Source organism: Fundulus heteroclitus, chromosome 21 (assembly GCF_011125445.2).
Source record: "Fundulus heteroclitus isolate FHET01 chromosome 21, MU-UCD_Fhet_4.1, whole genome shotgun sequence".
Lineage (NCBI taxonomy): Eukaryota > Metazoa > Chordata > Actinopteri > Cyprinodontiformes > Fundulidae > Fundulus > Fundulus heteroclitus.
In genome coordinates this window covers 11,689,988-11,708,439 of record NC_046381.1, presented here as the reverse complement: position 1 = coordinate 11,708,439, position 18,452 = coordinate 11,689,988, and the positions used below count along the sequence as shown (strand labels likewise).

At 48.3% G+C, this 18,452-nt stretch overlaps 1 protein-coding gene across 4 annotated transcripts in view; it reads right to left on the bottom strand.

Moving 5' to 3' along the window:
* Positions 1 to 377: 377 nt before the first annotated feature.
* Positions 378 to 18,452, bottom strand: part of dlgap1b (discs, large (Drosophila) homolog-associated protein 1b) — a 150,758-nt gene continuing 132,683 nt past the window's right edge. The window contains exons 7-12 of one of the 4 annotated variants that reach the window (XM_036125629.1): positions 17,217 to 17,590; positions 17,032 to 17,111; positions 11,331 to 11,749; positions 3,057 to 3,148; positions 1,372 to 1,524; positions 378 to 887 (exon numbers count right to left, since the gene is read on the bottom strand). In XM_036125629.1, coding sequence (XP_035981522.1) covers positions 672 to 887; positions 1,372 to 1,524; positions 3,057 to 3,148; positions 11,331 to 11,749; positions 17,032 to 17,111; positions 17,217 to 17,590 — 1,334 coding nt within the window. In that variant the 3' untranslated portion in view covers positions 378 to 671. Of the gene's footprint in view, positions 888 to 920; positions 1,182 to 1,371; positions 1,525 to 3,056; positions 3,149 to 11,330; positions 11,750 to 17,031; positions 17,112 to 17,216; positions 17,591 to 18,452 lie in introns of those variants that run through there. The other 3 variants (XM_036125631.1, XM_036125630.1, XM_036125632.1) reach the window with 3 other exon arrangements.

Below are 18,452 nucleotides of genomic sequence, written 5' to 3'. Positions count from 1 at the left end.
AAAAATAAAATAAAAATAAAAAGTAAGACCATGTCATATTTTCATTTTGCTTCACGTTATGCAACATAATTGTGAAACTCCCACCGCCCCACACTGAAGCATAGTGGTGGCTGCATCATGCTGTGGAGATGCAAAACCCCACAACTCTCTCGAATGCAATACCCTATGCCTGGTAACAGCATCTTGATGTGGGACGGTTCTACTTCTTAGTAAAAGTTCTACTTTTGTGTCGGAATATAACAGAAAATCACAGTAAAAAAAAACATAGAAGTTTGTGATTGTTATGTGACAACATTCAAAAAAGTGCAAGGGGCATTAAAATCTCTGTCACGGAGTAGGCTACCAGGCCACATAACGGAAGAGGCTGTTTTTTTTTGTTTTTTTTGTTTAGACAAATCTATGAGTGATGAACAGGGTTGCTACATCAAAGCTGGGAAAAAAAAGGAAATGAGGGTGGACAGGAGATATATAAATAATTTAATAAATACTGTAAATGTACATTTCCTGTTCAGACACCTTCCACGGCGAGTGAGCCCACAGTGATCTGGAGAGTCGGCAGAAAAGGTGATTCTAGCGTGTTTAGCGCCCTGGCCTTTAGCATTCAGTGCTACTACAGTGTTTATGAGACAGTGTAAAGTATTAGACGTGTAGGCGTACGCATCCCGTGCCTCTCAGAGTCTGGTCTGAGCCTCGGGAATATAGATCTCGATGCTGTCTGCGCTCTCGGTGGCCGAGCTCTGCCGCACCGACGCGGCGCGTTTGGCAGCGAGCAGCCGCTTGCGAGCCTCCAGGCGCTGGCGCTCGGAGCTCTCCAGCGAGTGGTCCCTAGCCAGAGGTGCGTGGGCCTTCAGAGGCTTCTTTGGCACAGGGGGGGGCATCCTTCTCTCCTGGACAGGAACGACAAACAGACTTAAAGCTGGGATTCCTTCAGGGAAGGGGGGGGGGGGGCAGGCTGAAGCTAAACAAGGACAACTGCAAGTTTGCATGAAGGTTATGCAGAGCAGCTGGCGGCATAATGCGAGAGCATGCAATCTCGGATGAGGTCATGGTTCGCGGCGGCGGCCATTTGTGTGGGGTGAGCGAGCACGATGGCGGCCTTTGCCTGAGGTAAAAAGACCATTGGAGATGGACAGGCCCCAACGGTGCATGGCAGGTAGAGTGGCTTCTCAAAAGCAGGCTCACTGTCGACAACGAGAGAGAGAGAGCAAAAACACACAAGACAGGCAGCGGCGTCAGGCAGGCAACACGTATACGCATGCTACAACGCAGCACGACGACAGCAGAGAGCATGCGAGGTTACTGAAGCGCTTCCAAATTCACGGTAAGGCGTTTTTTTTTTTTTTTTTTACGTGTGTGTTTGTGTGTGCGCACCTGGATTTCTGGGGGGGTCAGAGGTTTCCAGTTGTTGGCTTTGAGCTGGTGGAGTTCGTCAAACTTCAGGCTAATGTTCTCGATGGACAGTTGGAGCATGTCCCAGAAACCCGCCAGATCCTGGGAGACGGGCCGCGGGTGCGCGTTTGGGTTCTGACACATACACACGAACACAACAAGCATGCGGACAAATACTGTTTATACGCCTGATCACTCACAAGTTTGGCCATTTTCTTTCTACAGGTTATTTGGAATTTGAATGAGAGGATTTATCAGAGTTATGTGGCGTCATACTGTAACAAGTGGACAATGGGCTGCTTTACAGTATGTGCATTGAAAACTACAATACCCTTTGTTTTTCCTCCAACAAGTGGTGATAGAGAAGCTGTTTTTTAAAATCTTTTAACTTTTTCAGATTTTTTCACCTTTCCACCACAAACTGTAATGTATTTTCTTTTGGAGATTGCACATGGCAGATCAACCCAGAGCAGCACATAGTTGTGAAGTGGAAGGAAAATGACGGATAAAAATCTGAAAGGTGTGGCATGCATTTGAAATAGGCTCCTCTGATTGGTTGCTTCCGAGAATTACTCCTCAAACTGACTTTTTCTGTTTATTAATCTCAGCAAAATAATCTTCTCAGTCAGACCGGATGGAGAGCACCATTCTAACACATGACTTTGATTTGTTATAAACCATTGATTGCATTGTAGCTCTGGCTGGATGTTTCCTTACATCATGATGCTGCCAACGCCATGTTTTACGAAGCGGATGGTGTGTTATTGGTGGCGTGCTGTAAAATTAAAAGTTTGGTCTTGGCTGACCAGAGAACCTTTTTCCAAATGATGGCTACATGGCTTGCAGTCGGTACAACTTACTTACAGCTTTCTGTAAGTAAGTAAGTTGGTAGGTTTCACAGTTGTGCCATATTCTTTTCCTTTTTGAGATGATGGGCAGCACAATGCCCTTTGAGATGTTCAAAGATCGGTCCTTATGACCCAACACTAAATAATGGCTGCAACTCAATCCCTGGTGTGATCTCTGGTCTTTAAGGTGGTTTTCGCTTTTAACAAACCTCGGAGGTCAGCTCTATACATGTTGGGAATTACACACAGGTGGACTTTTATTCAGGGTTTCAGAGTATAACAGGTGCTCAATACAAATGCGCATAAGACATTTCAGATTATAAATGGCGAAATAAATTTCAGAAGATCGGATAAAATGTTCCTTCCACTTCACAATTATGCTCAACTTTGAGTTGGTCTATCACATAAAGGAAACCAAAAGAAAATACATTGGAGACTGTTTGTCTTGTGTGACAAAGAGGCATGGAAAAGGGTGTACATTCCAGTCATTTGATAGGCTGATGTGCAGGGAAAACCAGAAAACAATACCTTTAGGTACCATAATTTCACCAATTCTCTGCAATAGCTAGATTTCCTGTTACGCAAGACGATGCAACAAAGGGTATGGCACTCAAATTCAAAGATCCATCTTTATCCGACTACTAGTTAAAACTAAACGTAAGATCTAGACGCGAAGAGATGGAATAGATGTGATGTCTACAGTGGATGCATAGTCAATGACTGCTAGTTTGGCCTGTCAGCATGATTTGTGTTGGATGATGTCAGTGTTAAAGGGGGCAAGAGAGGCGGACGGCATGCAGAGGATGAGGTGACACATACCAGATTCTCCTCACACAGCTCCCGGAACTGCTGAAACTTCTGGGACATCAGCAGCTGGGCACTCCCCACTGCACTGCGGATCTTCCCTAGGACTGCAGAAAAAAGACACAGCAGCACATGCATGCAAACACACACACACGCACGCACACACACACACACGCACGCAATCCACAATGCAATTACTCACAGAGCTGCATACTGCAGGCATGCTGCACCACTCATGGGAGGGAGGTGCATTGGTAATGTAACAAAGGAACGGATGCTTTAGAGGATGTAATCCATTCTGGACAAAGGAACCTGTTGCGGAGGTTCAAAGTTAATAGACTGGCTTCTCTGATTTGTAATCACAAAGTGGGCGTCTGTCAGAACGCACTAAGTTCCCCCAAGACTTATAAAATGATGACAGCAGTCAGTCCTTTTATGGTAATTTAATCCAATGTGTGTGTGTGTGGAATTACCCAAACAATAACATTCATCAATATACTTAACAATAGCACACAAATAAAAACAATAGTAATATATGTCCTGTACTCAACTGACAACAAAGGAAATGGTCAGCAGCATAACATAACCCAGTTGACCATTTAGACCATCCAAAGCTACTAGCAGTTAGCACTGCTAGAAATATGAACTGCAGCACCGGATATAAACTCAACCAGCCGACCTAAATATCACATAAACAACATAACTTACGTTTCTCTGGACGCACACTGAACCACAAGAGGCAGAGCGACGAATACAATGTTGCAATCACAACCTGCTGCCTGCATTACTCGCTTCTCACCGTCGTCAGTCTCTTCTTCTCTTTATTACTTGCAGTGGCACTCAGCCCGATTGGCGCTATTGCGCCCCTAGTGGCCGGATCTGGCCAAGTCCCCAGCTACACTATACAGCCTTCAAAACAGCCGCCCCCAAATTTGTTCTAACAAATTTGTCGTACCCAGTCTATCACTGTTCATTCTCCTCTGGTATAGCAGGGAGTCTGATAAGACGGCTCACAGGTCGGACATAGGTGCGGTCCCGAACTTCAACCTCCGCTGTGCGAATCAGACCATCGGCCCCAGGGAACACCTGCTTGATTCTCCCAACAGGCCATGATGCTCTGGGCAGTTGAGGGTCGACGATCATCACGATGGTGTCCAGCTGAAGAGGGGACGTGTCGGACTGCCACTTGGATCGGGTTTGCAGTGTGGGCAGGTAGTGGCGCAAGAACCGCACCCAGAAGCGATCCGAAAGCACCTGACAGGCTCTCCATTGCCGCCGGCTGAGCGGCTCTGAGTCGTGGTATACTGCCTGAGGTAGAGAGGGGTCGGTTCGCCCCATCAGCAATAGATTAGGTGTCACCGGGTCCAAGTCTGCTACGTCAGATGACACGTAACCAAGGGGTTTGGAATTGAGGATACCCTCGATTTCAATCAGGATGGTGGTGAGCACTTCTCCACTGACAACTTGCGAGCCCAGGGTAGCAATCAGAGCAGCCTTGATAGACCTGATTTCCCGCTCCCAGGAGCCACCGTGGTGAGGGGCACTAGGTGGGTTGAAGCGGAACTTGATCTGGTACTCTGCCAGCTGTGCTTGGAGAGAAGGATGGAGGGCTTTGAAAGCTTCTTGCAATTCCCTATCTCCACCTCTGAAATTGGTGCCTTGGTCCGAAAGCAGCTCTGTTGGTTTCCCCCGACGGGATATGAACCTCCTCAAGGCCATCAGGAAGGAGTCTGTGTTGATGGTGGACAGCACCTCAATATGGACAGCTCTTGTCGTGAGGCATTTAAAGAGTAAGCCCCAGCGTTTCTCATTCCGTCGGCCGACTTTAACCTGCATCGGACCAAAACAGTCAATCCCCGTAGAGTAGAAGGCTGGTTGATGTAGCCTGAGCCGTGCAGGGGGTAAGTCCGCCATTTTGGGGTTGACCGGTTGGGCTCTCCATCTCTGGCACTCAGGGCATGAGCGCTGTTCTCTTCTTATAGCCTCACGGCCACGAAGGATCCAGAACTTCCTCCTCAACTCTGCAAAGAGTCGCTCTGCCCCAGGGTGTTTCAAGTCATGGTCAAACTGTCGGATGAGCAGCTTAGTCACAGCATGTTTCGGGTCAAGGACTATAGGGTGGATAACGTCATCCTCCAGTTCCTGACAACGCCTCAGACGCCCTCCAACCCGTATCAACTGGACTGATGCGTCATATTCTGGAGCCAGCATGATTAGGCAACTGGAGGAAGGGATTGGTTTCCCAGCTTCCAGACACTGGACTTCTTCAGGGAAGCTGTCTCTTTGGGCGGACTGCAGGATGCTGAGTTCTGCTTCCTTGAACTCCTCTGCTGTGGGAGTCTCTTTAGCGTCAGCAGCCGCCCCGTGAAGGTACCCCGCAGTGGCTTTCACCAGTTCACCAAATGTGCTAAACTGCTGAGTATCAGGTATGGAATGATGGGTGCCGGTTACTGTGCTAACCAGGCAGATCGTTGGCTTTCGCAGCTCTTCAGTGATGTCCTCACTTGTTGTGACTGGGTGCACTGGCCACTGGTCAGGTGGCTGCCGTAGGAACGGGGGTCCATAAGCCCAACGATTCTCACCTGATAGGTCTTTCAGTGACTTTCCCCGGGTGAGGTCATCTGCTGGGTTTTGTGACGTCTCCACGTAGCGCCAAGCATGGCTATCAGTCAGCTCTTGAATTTCTGCAATACGGGTTCCTGCAAACACCTTAAAGCGGCAAGAGTCCGACTGGATCCAAGAAAGAACAGTTGTGGAGTCTGTCCACATGACCACTCTGGATATCTCTAAAGTAAGCTCTTGAGTTAGCACGTTTGCAAGCTGTGCACCCGTAAGTGCAGCACATAACTCCAGTCGTGGCATTGAGAGCTGACGCTTGGGGGCCACTCGGGACCGAGCTGTCAGGAAAGCCACCTCCACATACTCCTCTGCATTTTCTGTGCGTAGATATCCCACACTGCCATACGCCCGTTGAGACGCATCACAGAATATGTGGACCTCTCGCTTGTAGGCTGAATGATCCATGGCTGGACTAACATAGCAGCGAGGCATACTGATGCAGTCCAGGTACTGTAACTCGTTCTCCCATTCTTGCCACGCCGTGAGCAACTCGTCAGGCAGCAGAGGGTCATCCCATTCCCGCTTCTTCTCCCACAGCTGCTGAACAAGCACCTTGGCCCTCGTAGTATAGGGCGTGAGGAACCCTATGGGATCATATTGGCTGGCCAATACTTTATAGATGTTCCGCATGGTGACAGGGGAGCTATCCAGCAGCCGTGATTTATACCGCAGCGAATCTGAGTGGCATAACCAACGCAGCCCCAGGGCAGGTTCTTGCGGGTCCATGTCGGTGTGGTTTAACAACTGTTCGCTGCTCTCTGACCTGATCTCCTTCGGTAGGTGACCGATGACATCTGGCCTACTGCTGGCCCACTGTCGCAGCTCGAAGCCTCCCTCCAGTAACAGCCCTCTCAACTGATCTGTAACATCTCTGGCCATATCTGGGGTAGGGAAGCTCTGTAGCCAGTTGTCTACATAGAAGTGGTTCTCGATGGACCCACGCACTGCATCCCCTGGTTGAGTGTGATCACGTACATGCCTCTGTAGGGCGTATATGGCACAGCATGGGGAACAAGTAGTCCCAAATGGAAGGACTTGCCACTCGTACACTCTAGGTGGGGAGTCTCTCTGTAGATCACGCCAGAGGAAACGCAGCAGAGGGCGGTCCTCTGGCAGCAATCTCACCTGGTGGAACATTCCCTTTATGTCACTGCTGACAGCAATGGAATGTTCCCTGAACCGCAGTAGGACACCCAGAAGGGATGCACCCAGGTTTGGACCAGACAGCAGAAGCTCGTTGAGGTTCTTATCCCTATAAGTATAAGAACAGTTGAACACGATCCGATTCTTCCCATTGTGGGTCACCAGGTGATGGGGAATAAACCACGACTCATTGGAGGTCTTCTCCGGCTCCTGGCTAACTTCTGAGACATAGTCTGCTTTCTTCAGCTTCGCAATCTCTGCCTGATATGCCTCTGCCTTCTCTGGGTCTCTGCTAAGGCGCTTCTCTGTACTACGTAAGCTGGCGAGTACCGCTTCAGGCTGTGCTGTGAGTGTAGGCATGTTACTCACCCGCAATAGTGGTGTGGCATATCTGAGGACCCCATCCACCTCCACTCTTCTGGTCTTTTCCTCTAAAAGGTTCATGGCCTCCTGGTCTCTCCGTGACCTAGTCACTAGCTTCTCATTTCTGTATGGCAAGATGTCCAGTTGCCAGAGCTTCTCTACTTGGTTAAAGAGTTCAGCTGCCGGGGAGATGGTGGACATGAACAGACACTGTGTTGGGCGATTGCCGTGTTGGAGGGATTTGACTGGCCCTTGCAGCGACCAACCAAGCCTGGTCTTTACCGCAGCTGGGCCCCCAGGTGGGCCGAGACGGACAGGTTCGATCGGGGTCACCAAGTGTGGACAGTCAGATCCTATCAACAGAAGTGGGTGAACCGCTGTGAATGGCTGCAGGGGGAGCATCCTGAGGTGCTTATATCTGCGTTGGAGTCTCTTCACTGGGTAAGAGTGTTCCGCAAGGCCTAGTCCGTCTGCAGTAAAGGCGCTCTCAATGGTAAATGTCTTTGTTGGTTGACCAGTTGGAGATATTTTGAACGTCACCGATGAGCCATTTAAGGTTTTTACATCCTTCCGAACTGTTCTCAAGGTGAGGTTCTCTGGAGTTCCCTGCAGCTGCAACTTCTGGACGGCTTCCTGGAGGAGGATCGTCCTCTCTGAGCCATCATCCAATATGGCATATGTTTCCAAAGTGTGGTCACCATTGCGCAGTAGCACTTTACTGATCTTTAGAAGGACCTGATTGCAGCCGGCACGACGATCCAGGTACAGAACATCTGTGGTTGACTTCACCTCTGCACCAGTGCCGTTCACTGGTGTGGTCTCATTCCTGCCGGACCGAAGATTAACCTCATGCAAGGCCTCAAGGTGCTTCCCCTTGCACGTCTTGCATAGGACTCTCAACCTGCACTGGGCGGCCTGATGGTGTCGGCCACAACGCCAGCAACGATTGTTGGACTTCACCCAGGTCGTCTTCTGTTCCTTGGTTAATTGCTTAAAGTTCAAGCACTGGTCCAGAAAGTGTTGCGCGTTACTGCAGTAGGGGCAGTAAGCTTTGGGTTTCTCCGGAGCCCCTTGGTAGTCCAAGACTTCAGCTTGACCCGCTTGGGGTGGTGTGTCATGAGCAGTGCCATGCAACACGTTTGAGGTCTTCCTAGTGGCTTTATGCTCTTTATCATGCTCCTTCCTTGCCCAGCTTCTCCCTCTTTGGATGTCCTCTATCTTGCCGAACCGGTCTCCATCCTCCTGGATTTCCAGCTCGTATTCAAGCCACTCTGCGAAGTCCATTAAAGATGGGATTCCTGCCTTCCAGGAGTGAAGATGGCGACGGAAGGTGGCTCGAAGATCCTGGGGGAGCTTCCTCGTTAATCTGGCCACATGAGACCCACACCTTAACTCTATGCGTCCATCTTCACCAAGCTGCTCCAACATCCCGACTAGAGCTCGGACTCTCAGAGCAAACCTCCTGAATGCTACAGTGTCGCCAGCACGGATAGCGGGCTCTTCCATTAGCTCTGCGATCCGCTGAAGAGACAGCTGGTGGGGCTGACCATAATGTTTGGTCAGGGAAGCCATAGTGTCAGAGTAGGGGAATAAGGAGTTACTATAGGAATCAGCTATCAGGAGAGCTTCTTCAAACTTGAGGTGGTCACAGAGCACTTGGTACTTGAACATCTCTGTCGCGTCAGCAGGAAGAATATTATCGAGGGCAAGCTTTAGTCTGGAAAATTCTCTGGGGTCACCCCGTGTGAACTTGGGGATAGACGGCGTCGGGCCCCTGTATGTCTTCTCGTTGCTGTTCGGCAGTGGCACTTCAGAGGTTAGCCGTTGTGGGGGTCTTGGGGGTGCAACCGATGGCGGCACCATATCATATTGTGGTTCTGACAGCATGGATGGGGCTGGTGACAGTCGTGCTTCCAACTGCTGCAGACGTTCTCTAAGGTTCTCCACAACATCAGCAGGTTGCCCTACGGGTGTAGGCTGATCTGTTGGACGCCCATAATTATCATCATAGAATGCTACTGGTGGGGGAGGCGGCGGCCAATCATGATCGGCTATATTTCTGTCTGGTACTGCAGGCAGATGGTGCAGCTCCCTTATTGGCGGCGGTGGTGCGGCCTGCAAGAGCGGTGGTGGCATCCGTGGTCCGACCCTGTCTCCTAGTGGTGGATGTCGTGTTTCAGGTGGTGAATGTAGCATGGGGTGTTGTGACTGTGGGGACCTGGTGCTCTCTCGTCTGGCAGGGGAGTGACTCTGTTGTTGGTGGTACAGCTGTGTGGTCTGTGAACGGGGAGGTGTTGCACCACTCCCATCCATCTGTCTTCTCAGGTCCATCACCATTAGCTGCAACCTTCTGTTCTCCTCTTGTATTTGCTGCAACACATCCATTATTGCAGGTGGGCCCTGGTCTGGCCGTGGGGTACTCACATACGCAGGTGCTGCAGCTCCAATATGACCGGGAGATGTCTCTCTGAACTCAGCAGAATAACGAGTGGGCTGTAGTGAGCGCTGTGTGAGGGGTGTCATCTCGGCAATTCCCTCTCTTCCTCCGCTCCAGACAATCTCTTCTAACGCAGCGAAGGTACGGGGTGGGTAGCTCGCAGCCTGTGGGAGGGTGTACCCTTCATAATCCTCCATCCATCTGGGTTGGGTTGTTCGCCGGCGTGGACGTACATCTTCACTTGGGGGAACCTGATCCATTTTCACTTCAGAATTACCTTATCCGGCTCGAAGGACCATTTGTTGCGGAGGTTCAAAGTTAATAGACTGGCTTCTCTGATTTGTAATCACAAAGTGGGCGTCTGTCAGAACGCACTAAGTTCCCCCAAGACTTATAAAATGATGACAGCAGTCAGTCCTTTTATGGTAATTTAATCCAATGTGTGTGTGTGTGGAATTACCCAAACAATAACATTCATCAATATACTTAACAATAGCACACAAATAAAAACAATAGTAATATATGTCCTGTACTCAACTGACAACAAAGGAAATGGTCAGCAGCATAACATAACCCAGTTGACCATTTAGACCATCCAAAGCTACTAGCAGTTAGCACTGCTAGAAATATGAACTGCAGCACCGGATATAAACTCAACCAGCCGACCTAAATATCACATAAACAACATAACTTACGTTTCTCTGGACGCACACTGAACCACAAGAGGCAGAGCGACGAATACAATGTTGCAATCACAACCTGCTGCCTGCATTACTCGCTTCTCACCGTCGTCAGTCTCTTCTTCTCTTTATTACTTGCAGTGGCACTCAGCCCGATTGGCGCTATTGCGCCCCTAGTGGCCGGATCTGGCCAAGTCCCCAGCTACACTATACAGCCTTCAAAACAGAACCTTTGATTAAATTGCATGTTTCTGCCCCGTGTCGCACATTATTTACCGTGCAAGTAAATATGCCACGTTCACAGTGTCCAGAAGTGCAGCTATGAGCCAGATGTGATGCAAAATCTTGAATTTCAAATAAGAAAGTGTGTAGGTCGGAGGCTGATTCTTGAGATAATGCATGATTTTTTATTTCTACAAGAAAACAGCTTCCTCTATAATCAGGACCTGGGATGGGGAGTAATGAATCGGCACTAAGTCTTCAGCTCACTCAGGGAGTGTGTGTGTGTGTGTGTGTGTGTGTGTCTGGTAGCGTGGGATCTGGGAAAACATAACCTTGAGACACCCTCCCTGTTCTCTGCGCTCTCTGTGAAAGAATCTCTTGCCTGGAACCAAAAACACTAGCTGCATAAGCAATGACATTTTCAGTAAGGCATGAAATCAGCTGCACAGTTAGGACAGGTATAAATACAGGGCCTCCTGCCCGGGGCTTGTTTGCTCACACTGGTATGACCGTGCACTCGGGAGCTGCTCGAGGGTTTCTCCAAGATCAAATAGTTGCTTTGGAGCAGCACTGAGGGAAGTCTGTTTGGGTGGAAGATCATTATACAGACTAGAGGACACATGTGGGGCTGGGGCCGGCAGTGGTCTATTGATAAGTATGCACAGTATGTCTGTGGAGGCCAGAGGGCCTGAGACAGGAACAAGTAGTTATTGTGGTCCTGCGACCACAAATATCAGCATCCTTCAAATCCAGGGATGGAAAACCCCATCTAATACTACGGTATTCTGTCTTTCTATGGCATTTCCATCAAAATATCTAACTTACCCTCATCAGGCAGCTCATTCTCCACCTCATCCTGCTCCATCTGCCTGCACCAGCCCTCCATGCGCTCCGTCTCGGCTTGCAGCAGCTTGAGGAACCAGCGTCCGTCGCGGGAGCACACCGACCGGCTCACGGCCTCCAGGGCCTCAACCGCCGCCGGCTCGGGCACGCTGTCCATCCAGGGGTCCGGGGGAGGCAGGATGGAGGGGTCGAAGCCCACCTCGCCGTACTCATCCGCGGCACAGGCATGGTAGTGGTTCCCAGAGCCCTGGATGCTGACGGTGGAGGTGGCGGCGTCGCGGGAGTGCTGGCGCGGCATGGTGGCACACTGCCGCGGCGGGAGCTCGGGGGCATCAGCTGGGTCGTCGAGGTCTGCCTGGACGGCCGTGGTCACGCTGTTGGACCTGGTCATCCTGCGGTGACTGGAGACAGATGGCCAAACACGGTAAGATGTTACATTTATGATTCAATTCAATTCAATTCAATTTTATTTATATAGCGCCAAATCATGAAACATGTCATCTCAAGGCACTTTACAAAGTCAAGTTCAATCATATTATACAGATTGGGTCAGATTATACAGATTGGTCAAAAATTTCCTATATAAGGAAACCAGTTGATTGCATCAAAGTCCCGACAAGCAGCATTCACTCCTGGGGAACCATAGAGCCACAGGGAGAGTCATCTGCATTGTACATGGCTTTGCTGCAATCCCTCATACTGAGCAAGCATGAAGCGACAGTGGGAAGAAAAACCACCCATTAACGGGAAGGAAAAACCTCCGGCAGAACCGGGCTCAGTATGAACGGTCATCTGCCTCGACCGACTGGGGTTACAGAAGACAGAACAGAGACACAACAAGACAGACAAACAAGCACAGAAGCACACATTGATCCAGTAATCTGTTCTACATTAGATGGTAGTAGCGGGTGAGCCGTCTTCTCTGGATGATGTCACAGTTAACAGAACGCCAGACCAGGTGTACCTACTATGAAGAAAAAGAGAGAGAGCAAAAAGTTAAAAGCTGAAATGACGACAGTCATTTCAATGTAATACAATGCAAAACTGGAGAACAGTAGACTGAAGAACAGTAGAAATCAGTAGAGTGAGAATGATGATACGGTGTCAGGTTTTCTTACCCACCGACGTTTAAGAAAGTTTTATTATGCTAGAAACCACACAGCTTAATTGTATTGCCTTGAAATTTTGTGCGACAGGCCCTGATAAGGTAGTGGAAAACTAGCCTCGTGAGACCATCCTGATCTCGCAAGCTTTCAAGGTTTCACTCGCAGATCAGTCTGGCTACTTTCCGTTAAAGAAAATTTGGAGCAGTTCACCAAACGAACGTCCAGTCAGCGTTGGCTTTGAGGCGGGTTGAGGTGTGACGCAACGAGAAGATCGACAGTTCAGTCTAAAGAACATGGCGGCTTCAGCCGATGAAACTAGCGTTAGCGTGGCTATCGAGCAAGTTTTATCGGAATTACAGAGTATTTCTTTGCTGAGCTAACGAGCCTTTACCTGCAGCAGCAAGAGTAGCTTGGCTTGTGGTTGTGTTTTCGTCGTCGCTCTGTTAGTACGTCATATGCTTCGTTGATCTGATTGGTTTATTTGGCCCGTCTATCACCAACATAGGCCAATCAGCTAACCAGTATTTTCACCCCTTCCCAAAATTACTTCAACGGAAGGTTTCCAGATGGATATGCGGAGCAAATCCATCTGGCGGAGTCAGGTTAGTGGAAAACTGTAAACTGGAAGGAAACTGATATATGGTTTTCAATATATTTTACCAATGAATATCTGAAAAGTGTGGCGTGTATTTATACCCTGCTCCATTTCGTATGGCACCATGTGGGGGAAACACATGGTGCCATACGCGTGGGAGCAAACGCGTAAAAAGAACCTGCTATGTTCATGTGATTTAAAAAAAATATATAGTTTTTTGACCAAAAACCAGAGTGATATGCATTAACGCAAAACATGGTGTTGGCAGCATCATGCCGTGCGGATACGAAACTACACCACACATCTACATACATAACGCTGTATGTCGCAACAATAACATGCCACATAAGCCACAGCACAGCCTTCTCGCTGTGAATTGCTGTTGGAATGATGTTTCTCGTGTTTGTTAAAAAAAAAAAAAAACACCACCGAAAACACAACACAAATACAATTTTCCATCTGCTACATGACTATGCACTGATTTGAGCTGTGCTGTTACATAACATCCACAAGTGGAAGAAGATAGTTAGGCCAAGTTGCACCAAAATCTAACTTTTTTTGCCTTCAACTCCCCACCCCCATGACGTACGTAACTAAGTGTTGGCAGCATTATGCTGTGGGGATGACAAACCCCGACTGAGCACATCCATGTGCAGCACACGCCATCTGTGGCGGCACATTAACAGCGGACATCAGCCTGAACATGCCGACACATCTTATGCCGGTTCGGAAAGAAGGGAGATCAGAAGGAAACAAATCGATATATGAGGCTGTAACATAAAAAATGTGACATGGATAAACGGGTGTAGATCCTTGGTAAGACACTGTTTCGTTTTTTTCCTTTGAAGCAAAGGCCATCTCATTAACGCGGAGCTCCTGGAGGTGCTCTCCAGAGTGAAAAATAGAAACCATGATCGCAGCGATCTCGCCGCTGATAGTGATGAATGGCTTTTGCAGCGCAGAACGTCTTCTTTGTGTGTGGTGTGTGTGTAGCGAGCGAGGGATGGGGAGGCGGGGGGGAGGGGGGGCTTCACCTGTCTCATTCAGGAGCAATAGAGTGTGCAAACATCCATTACACCCGCAAGGACTGCTGCGGCGCTGACGTGCGCACACAGACACACAGTGCAGGGTTAAAAAACACCCTCATTCGCACACCTGGGAGGCTGCAGTGTAATGTCTGGCTCAGAAGCATCCTGCTACTGCCCGCTCAGTGACTTTAAAAGCCACACACAGAGTCCAGTAACAAATAATGTGCAGGTGGGATGCAGCCGTTAGTTCAGCATGGTCTCAGTGGACCCTCCAAGGCACTGCCCCAACGTGAACACAGTCTTCTCACCCAAGAACCTAAGCTTGACCGGCCTGTATGAATGATCACCACTCCATCACGTCTACCCAAGCCCACCTCCGGATGCACGGTCCTCCTGCTGAAGCATTCATCTTTAACACCCCCCCTCCAAAATCATTCCTCCTCTTATGCAGGCAAGAGCAAGAGAGCAAGACAAAGGGGGAGTGGCACCAGCCAGATCAAACAGCTTGTGTGTTTGTGCTTCATGTGTGCATACAGGCAGCCCTGGTGTGTAAGTATGTGTGAAGAGCAGTTAAAGAGTAACTCCGGCGGGCAGGTGTTCACTTCTAATTACTTCAGCTGAATTTCTACAACTTCCTGCAAGGGAAGAGCGAGGCGAGGCGAGGCAAGACGCAGCCTAGACAGGTGGGTGTATTGATTAACAAGAGGCCAAGAAGAGAAACGCCAATCAGTGGGAACGACCTGTAAAATTCTGCAATGGTTCCAGAAATATTTCTGACTTCACTACCCGAAAGTACACGTTGCTAAAGCTGGTTTCCAACCCAGCAGCTATTTTTATTTTTTTCTTACCTGGATAAATTTAGATAAATTCTATAAACAGTAATACGATTAAAATAAAACCCAGAATAACATTTTGGACTGGATTATCCTACATTAAACTGACATCCTCTAAATACCAGTTTGTGATAGGCGGTGTCTTCTTTTATTTTGTTTGCATCTGAAACTCAGATTCAATTAAAAACCCACTAATAAAAACTATTTAAGACAACCCCCTCCCCCCAAAAAAGTATTGAGTTGGCCCCTTTTTGAAATTTTGAACATGTTCTTTTTTAATCTGTTGGTAAAAATAAAAATTTAGCAGTAATTGTGGTAAAAATCGAAGCTATAGTGAGCAAACCAAAAATAAAGGCAGTTATATGAACATAAATAAAAGTATTTACTTTCTTTACTTTCGAATAATAAAGTTCAGATAAAAAAATTTCTGATTCAGATATTGGAATAAGAAATGAAGAATGGAAACTTCAATACTTTTCCCACTCTCAGTTTATTTTTCCTTCATATTTACCCTGACTTGGAAAATGTCGAAATTTCATATTTTTTCGGAAAAATACAGGCCGATCTTGGAAGAACATTTGCAGATGGCTGCAAAAGATCTTAGACAGCGGGAGGAGGTTTACCTTCCAGCAGGTCAACGACCCTAAAAATACAGCCAAATACGTTTAGATATGTGCCTGTAATGACAAAAATGAGGAAATACTTCAATTTGTGTGAATATTGCCAAAGGGCACAGAAAAAACCAAAGGAAGTTTATTAATCCAAGTCAGAATTCAAGTAGAACTGCTTAAACCAGAAAATTAGGAAAGACTGACAACTTCACGTGAAACAGGAGAACTGCGCGATAGACAACAGAACAACACCCGCAGAAAGTGACAGCTTAAAAGGATGAGGTGAGTCAGGTAACAATGAAAGGGCTGTGAGGCCTAGCTGTCTGTGAGGGTGACTTTTTGTGACTGTCGCTTAGTCACTGCTGTGCTCAGACTGCAAAGCCATCACCAAAAAGTCCAAAACCTTCTCCCGGAAGCTTTTATTTTTAGTTTTGTTTGATACTTGTAGGTTTCTCAATAAAATTGTAATGTCATATAGACAGAAGCAAGCGGGGGTGAAGATGGAGTGTTTTTCTCCAGACATTTTAGAGGGAAAAAGTCCCCTGCCTTGGTCTGATCCTGCTTGTTTGCGTTGTCATAGTAAAGTAGAGGATGCTCACAAACACCCAAAAGCGTGGAAGTAGATGAAGGCCAACGGGTAAATAGTCGTTATGCACCACGGAAAAGGCAGCTCCAGTAACTAAACATTAACCGAGAATGAAAAAGCAGAGGCTCTGTTCCACATAATGTCCCAGTCAGCCAAGGCAGACACCAAGGTGTCTGCATGAGTTAATATTTGGCTTGGCGACTCATGGAAATCCGAGCTTGGCTGATCAGTTGAGACCTCCTCTTTGAGGAAATCCCCTCACATTCTCTGACTGCTCAAGTGTGCATTTGGAAAAGTGCTGGACTCAGCCCTCCCAGGGACCTTTGATTAAAGCCGACCTCTTTGAAACCCAGGAACAAACAGCACCTTGACTGCGGAGGCCCAAAACTTGCACCGGTCACCGAACAGAAGTTCCCCGTGATGACAGGGGAGAATGGAAGCTGACAAAGGGCGTCGGTACTGAAACAAGCGGGGGCTGCTTGTCCTCAAACCGAACAAGGAAAAAAAAAAAAAAGAAAACTCGGTGACTTTCCGAGGGAAACAAGCCCAATAAAACACCCTCCCACTGCTGTCTCTCTCCTCCATCCTGAACATACACAAACACGGACCCTCAGAGTTGCCTGAATCACAATGTGTTGAGCAACAGATGGCTGTCAACTCCCCCCCCACACACACACACACACACACAAACCCCACATCCTCTAGCCCAGCTGTCGCTTGGGGCCCCTGGATGAGGGGACTCTGACGCCAACCTCGCTTAAACCGGGGACAGCTGCTGAGGAGTTGTCAGTGTGAGAAGAGCGGTGGGGGTCAGGCGCTCGCACCCTTAACACCACAAAGCTCTATCCGTCTAAACAGGCCCACTCCTCTGCCGTGCACCTCCCTCTAGACTGATCAGGCTTTTCCCCTCGTGTCCCCGCTCACCATCGGTCATCCTCCACCTGAATTCCTATTGACTGGAATTTAGACTGCTCGTCCGTCAGCCCTCCTTCCTCCGGGTCCACCTAAATGGGAGGGAAGAATCTGTCAAAAACCCCAGCCAGCCCTTAACTTTTTTTATTTATTTTTTTCCCCCCAGACTCCTTGGATTAAAGCCGTTTTCTTCAAACCTGAATCCCGATGGAGAGGCACTTCCTGAGCGCTTCCCTCTGCGCCTTGCTGTCAGCCGTGACGGAGGTGGTGGCCGTGGCGGTGATGGTGATGGTGCTGTTGGTGACGTGCTGGCTGGCGGGGCCGTGCACCTGAGCGTTGGCCGCCTCGATGGCCGCCGTCAGGGCCTTCATGCTGTCGATGCTCTCTGTGGAGTTGGAGAGCCCCTGCTGGGAGCTGATGCCCGCCCGCTGGCTCGGGCCCCCGTCCATGTACGCGTCCTGGGCCGACTCGGTGCTGCTCTGTGCGGTTATGGAGATGAACGGTTTGGATGGGGTGGTCCTGGGAGGCACGGGCGGAGGGGTCTTCTTGTATGTGGTGATGCATGATGACACTGCGGAGGGATTACAGAAAGAGACATGGCGATAATTAATTGATGTCTGGAGTATAAACCAGCAGAATATCAAGCCCCAACAGTAAGTGGAACTTAAGATGGACTATTTCCCCGGGGTGTAAATATGATGTAGAAAAGCCCATTCCCTGTGGCAACTCCTCAAAATGGGAAAGATTAGAAAATGTCCTTAAGGGGTGCATTATTTTTCACAAGTTAGGAGATGGTTACAAGGGCTTTTAATGTTAATATTTGAACACTGTAAGAACGATTGTAATTCACCCACATTTTCATTTTTGCTCTATATCTGATTTAGTGTTTTGATGTCAGAAAAACACTAAGGGGGTGGACCTGTTTCGGTTGAATTTGCATGTTATCTAAGCCATTGCAAGGCCTTTGTTGGCAGTAGTATAAAGCTTGGTACTCCACATTACTCCAGACTTTTTGAATTGAGAAAACTTCCTGGAGAGGAAGCAAAACGTCTTCAACTACGGAAAACAAGTCCAGTTGCTTTGTTTTTTACTTTTTTTTTGGAATGGCCATGACCTGGATGACTGAGAATCTTTACCAGCAGATGTTCACACCACTCTCCCTACGTTTTAAGGCTTTACGTGCTCAGTACTGCCTTCTTTTAGACAGGTAGCACTTTTGAATCCTACAGAAAAACAAGGAAATTCAAGAATATATTGATGCGTTTTATTAAACTAGAAAAAAAACACGCACCAAGGTACAAGCCGCTTGTTGATGCGTCCATAAATAGGAAAAAGGAGGGAGTTCTTAGTTTCGGCATGCTGATCACCGATCTGATTAGCCTATTTTCGCAAAAGGCAAAACGGGCAGATTGTTTAACAAATCACTGATCTAT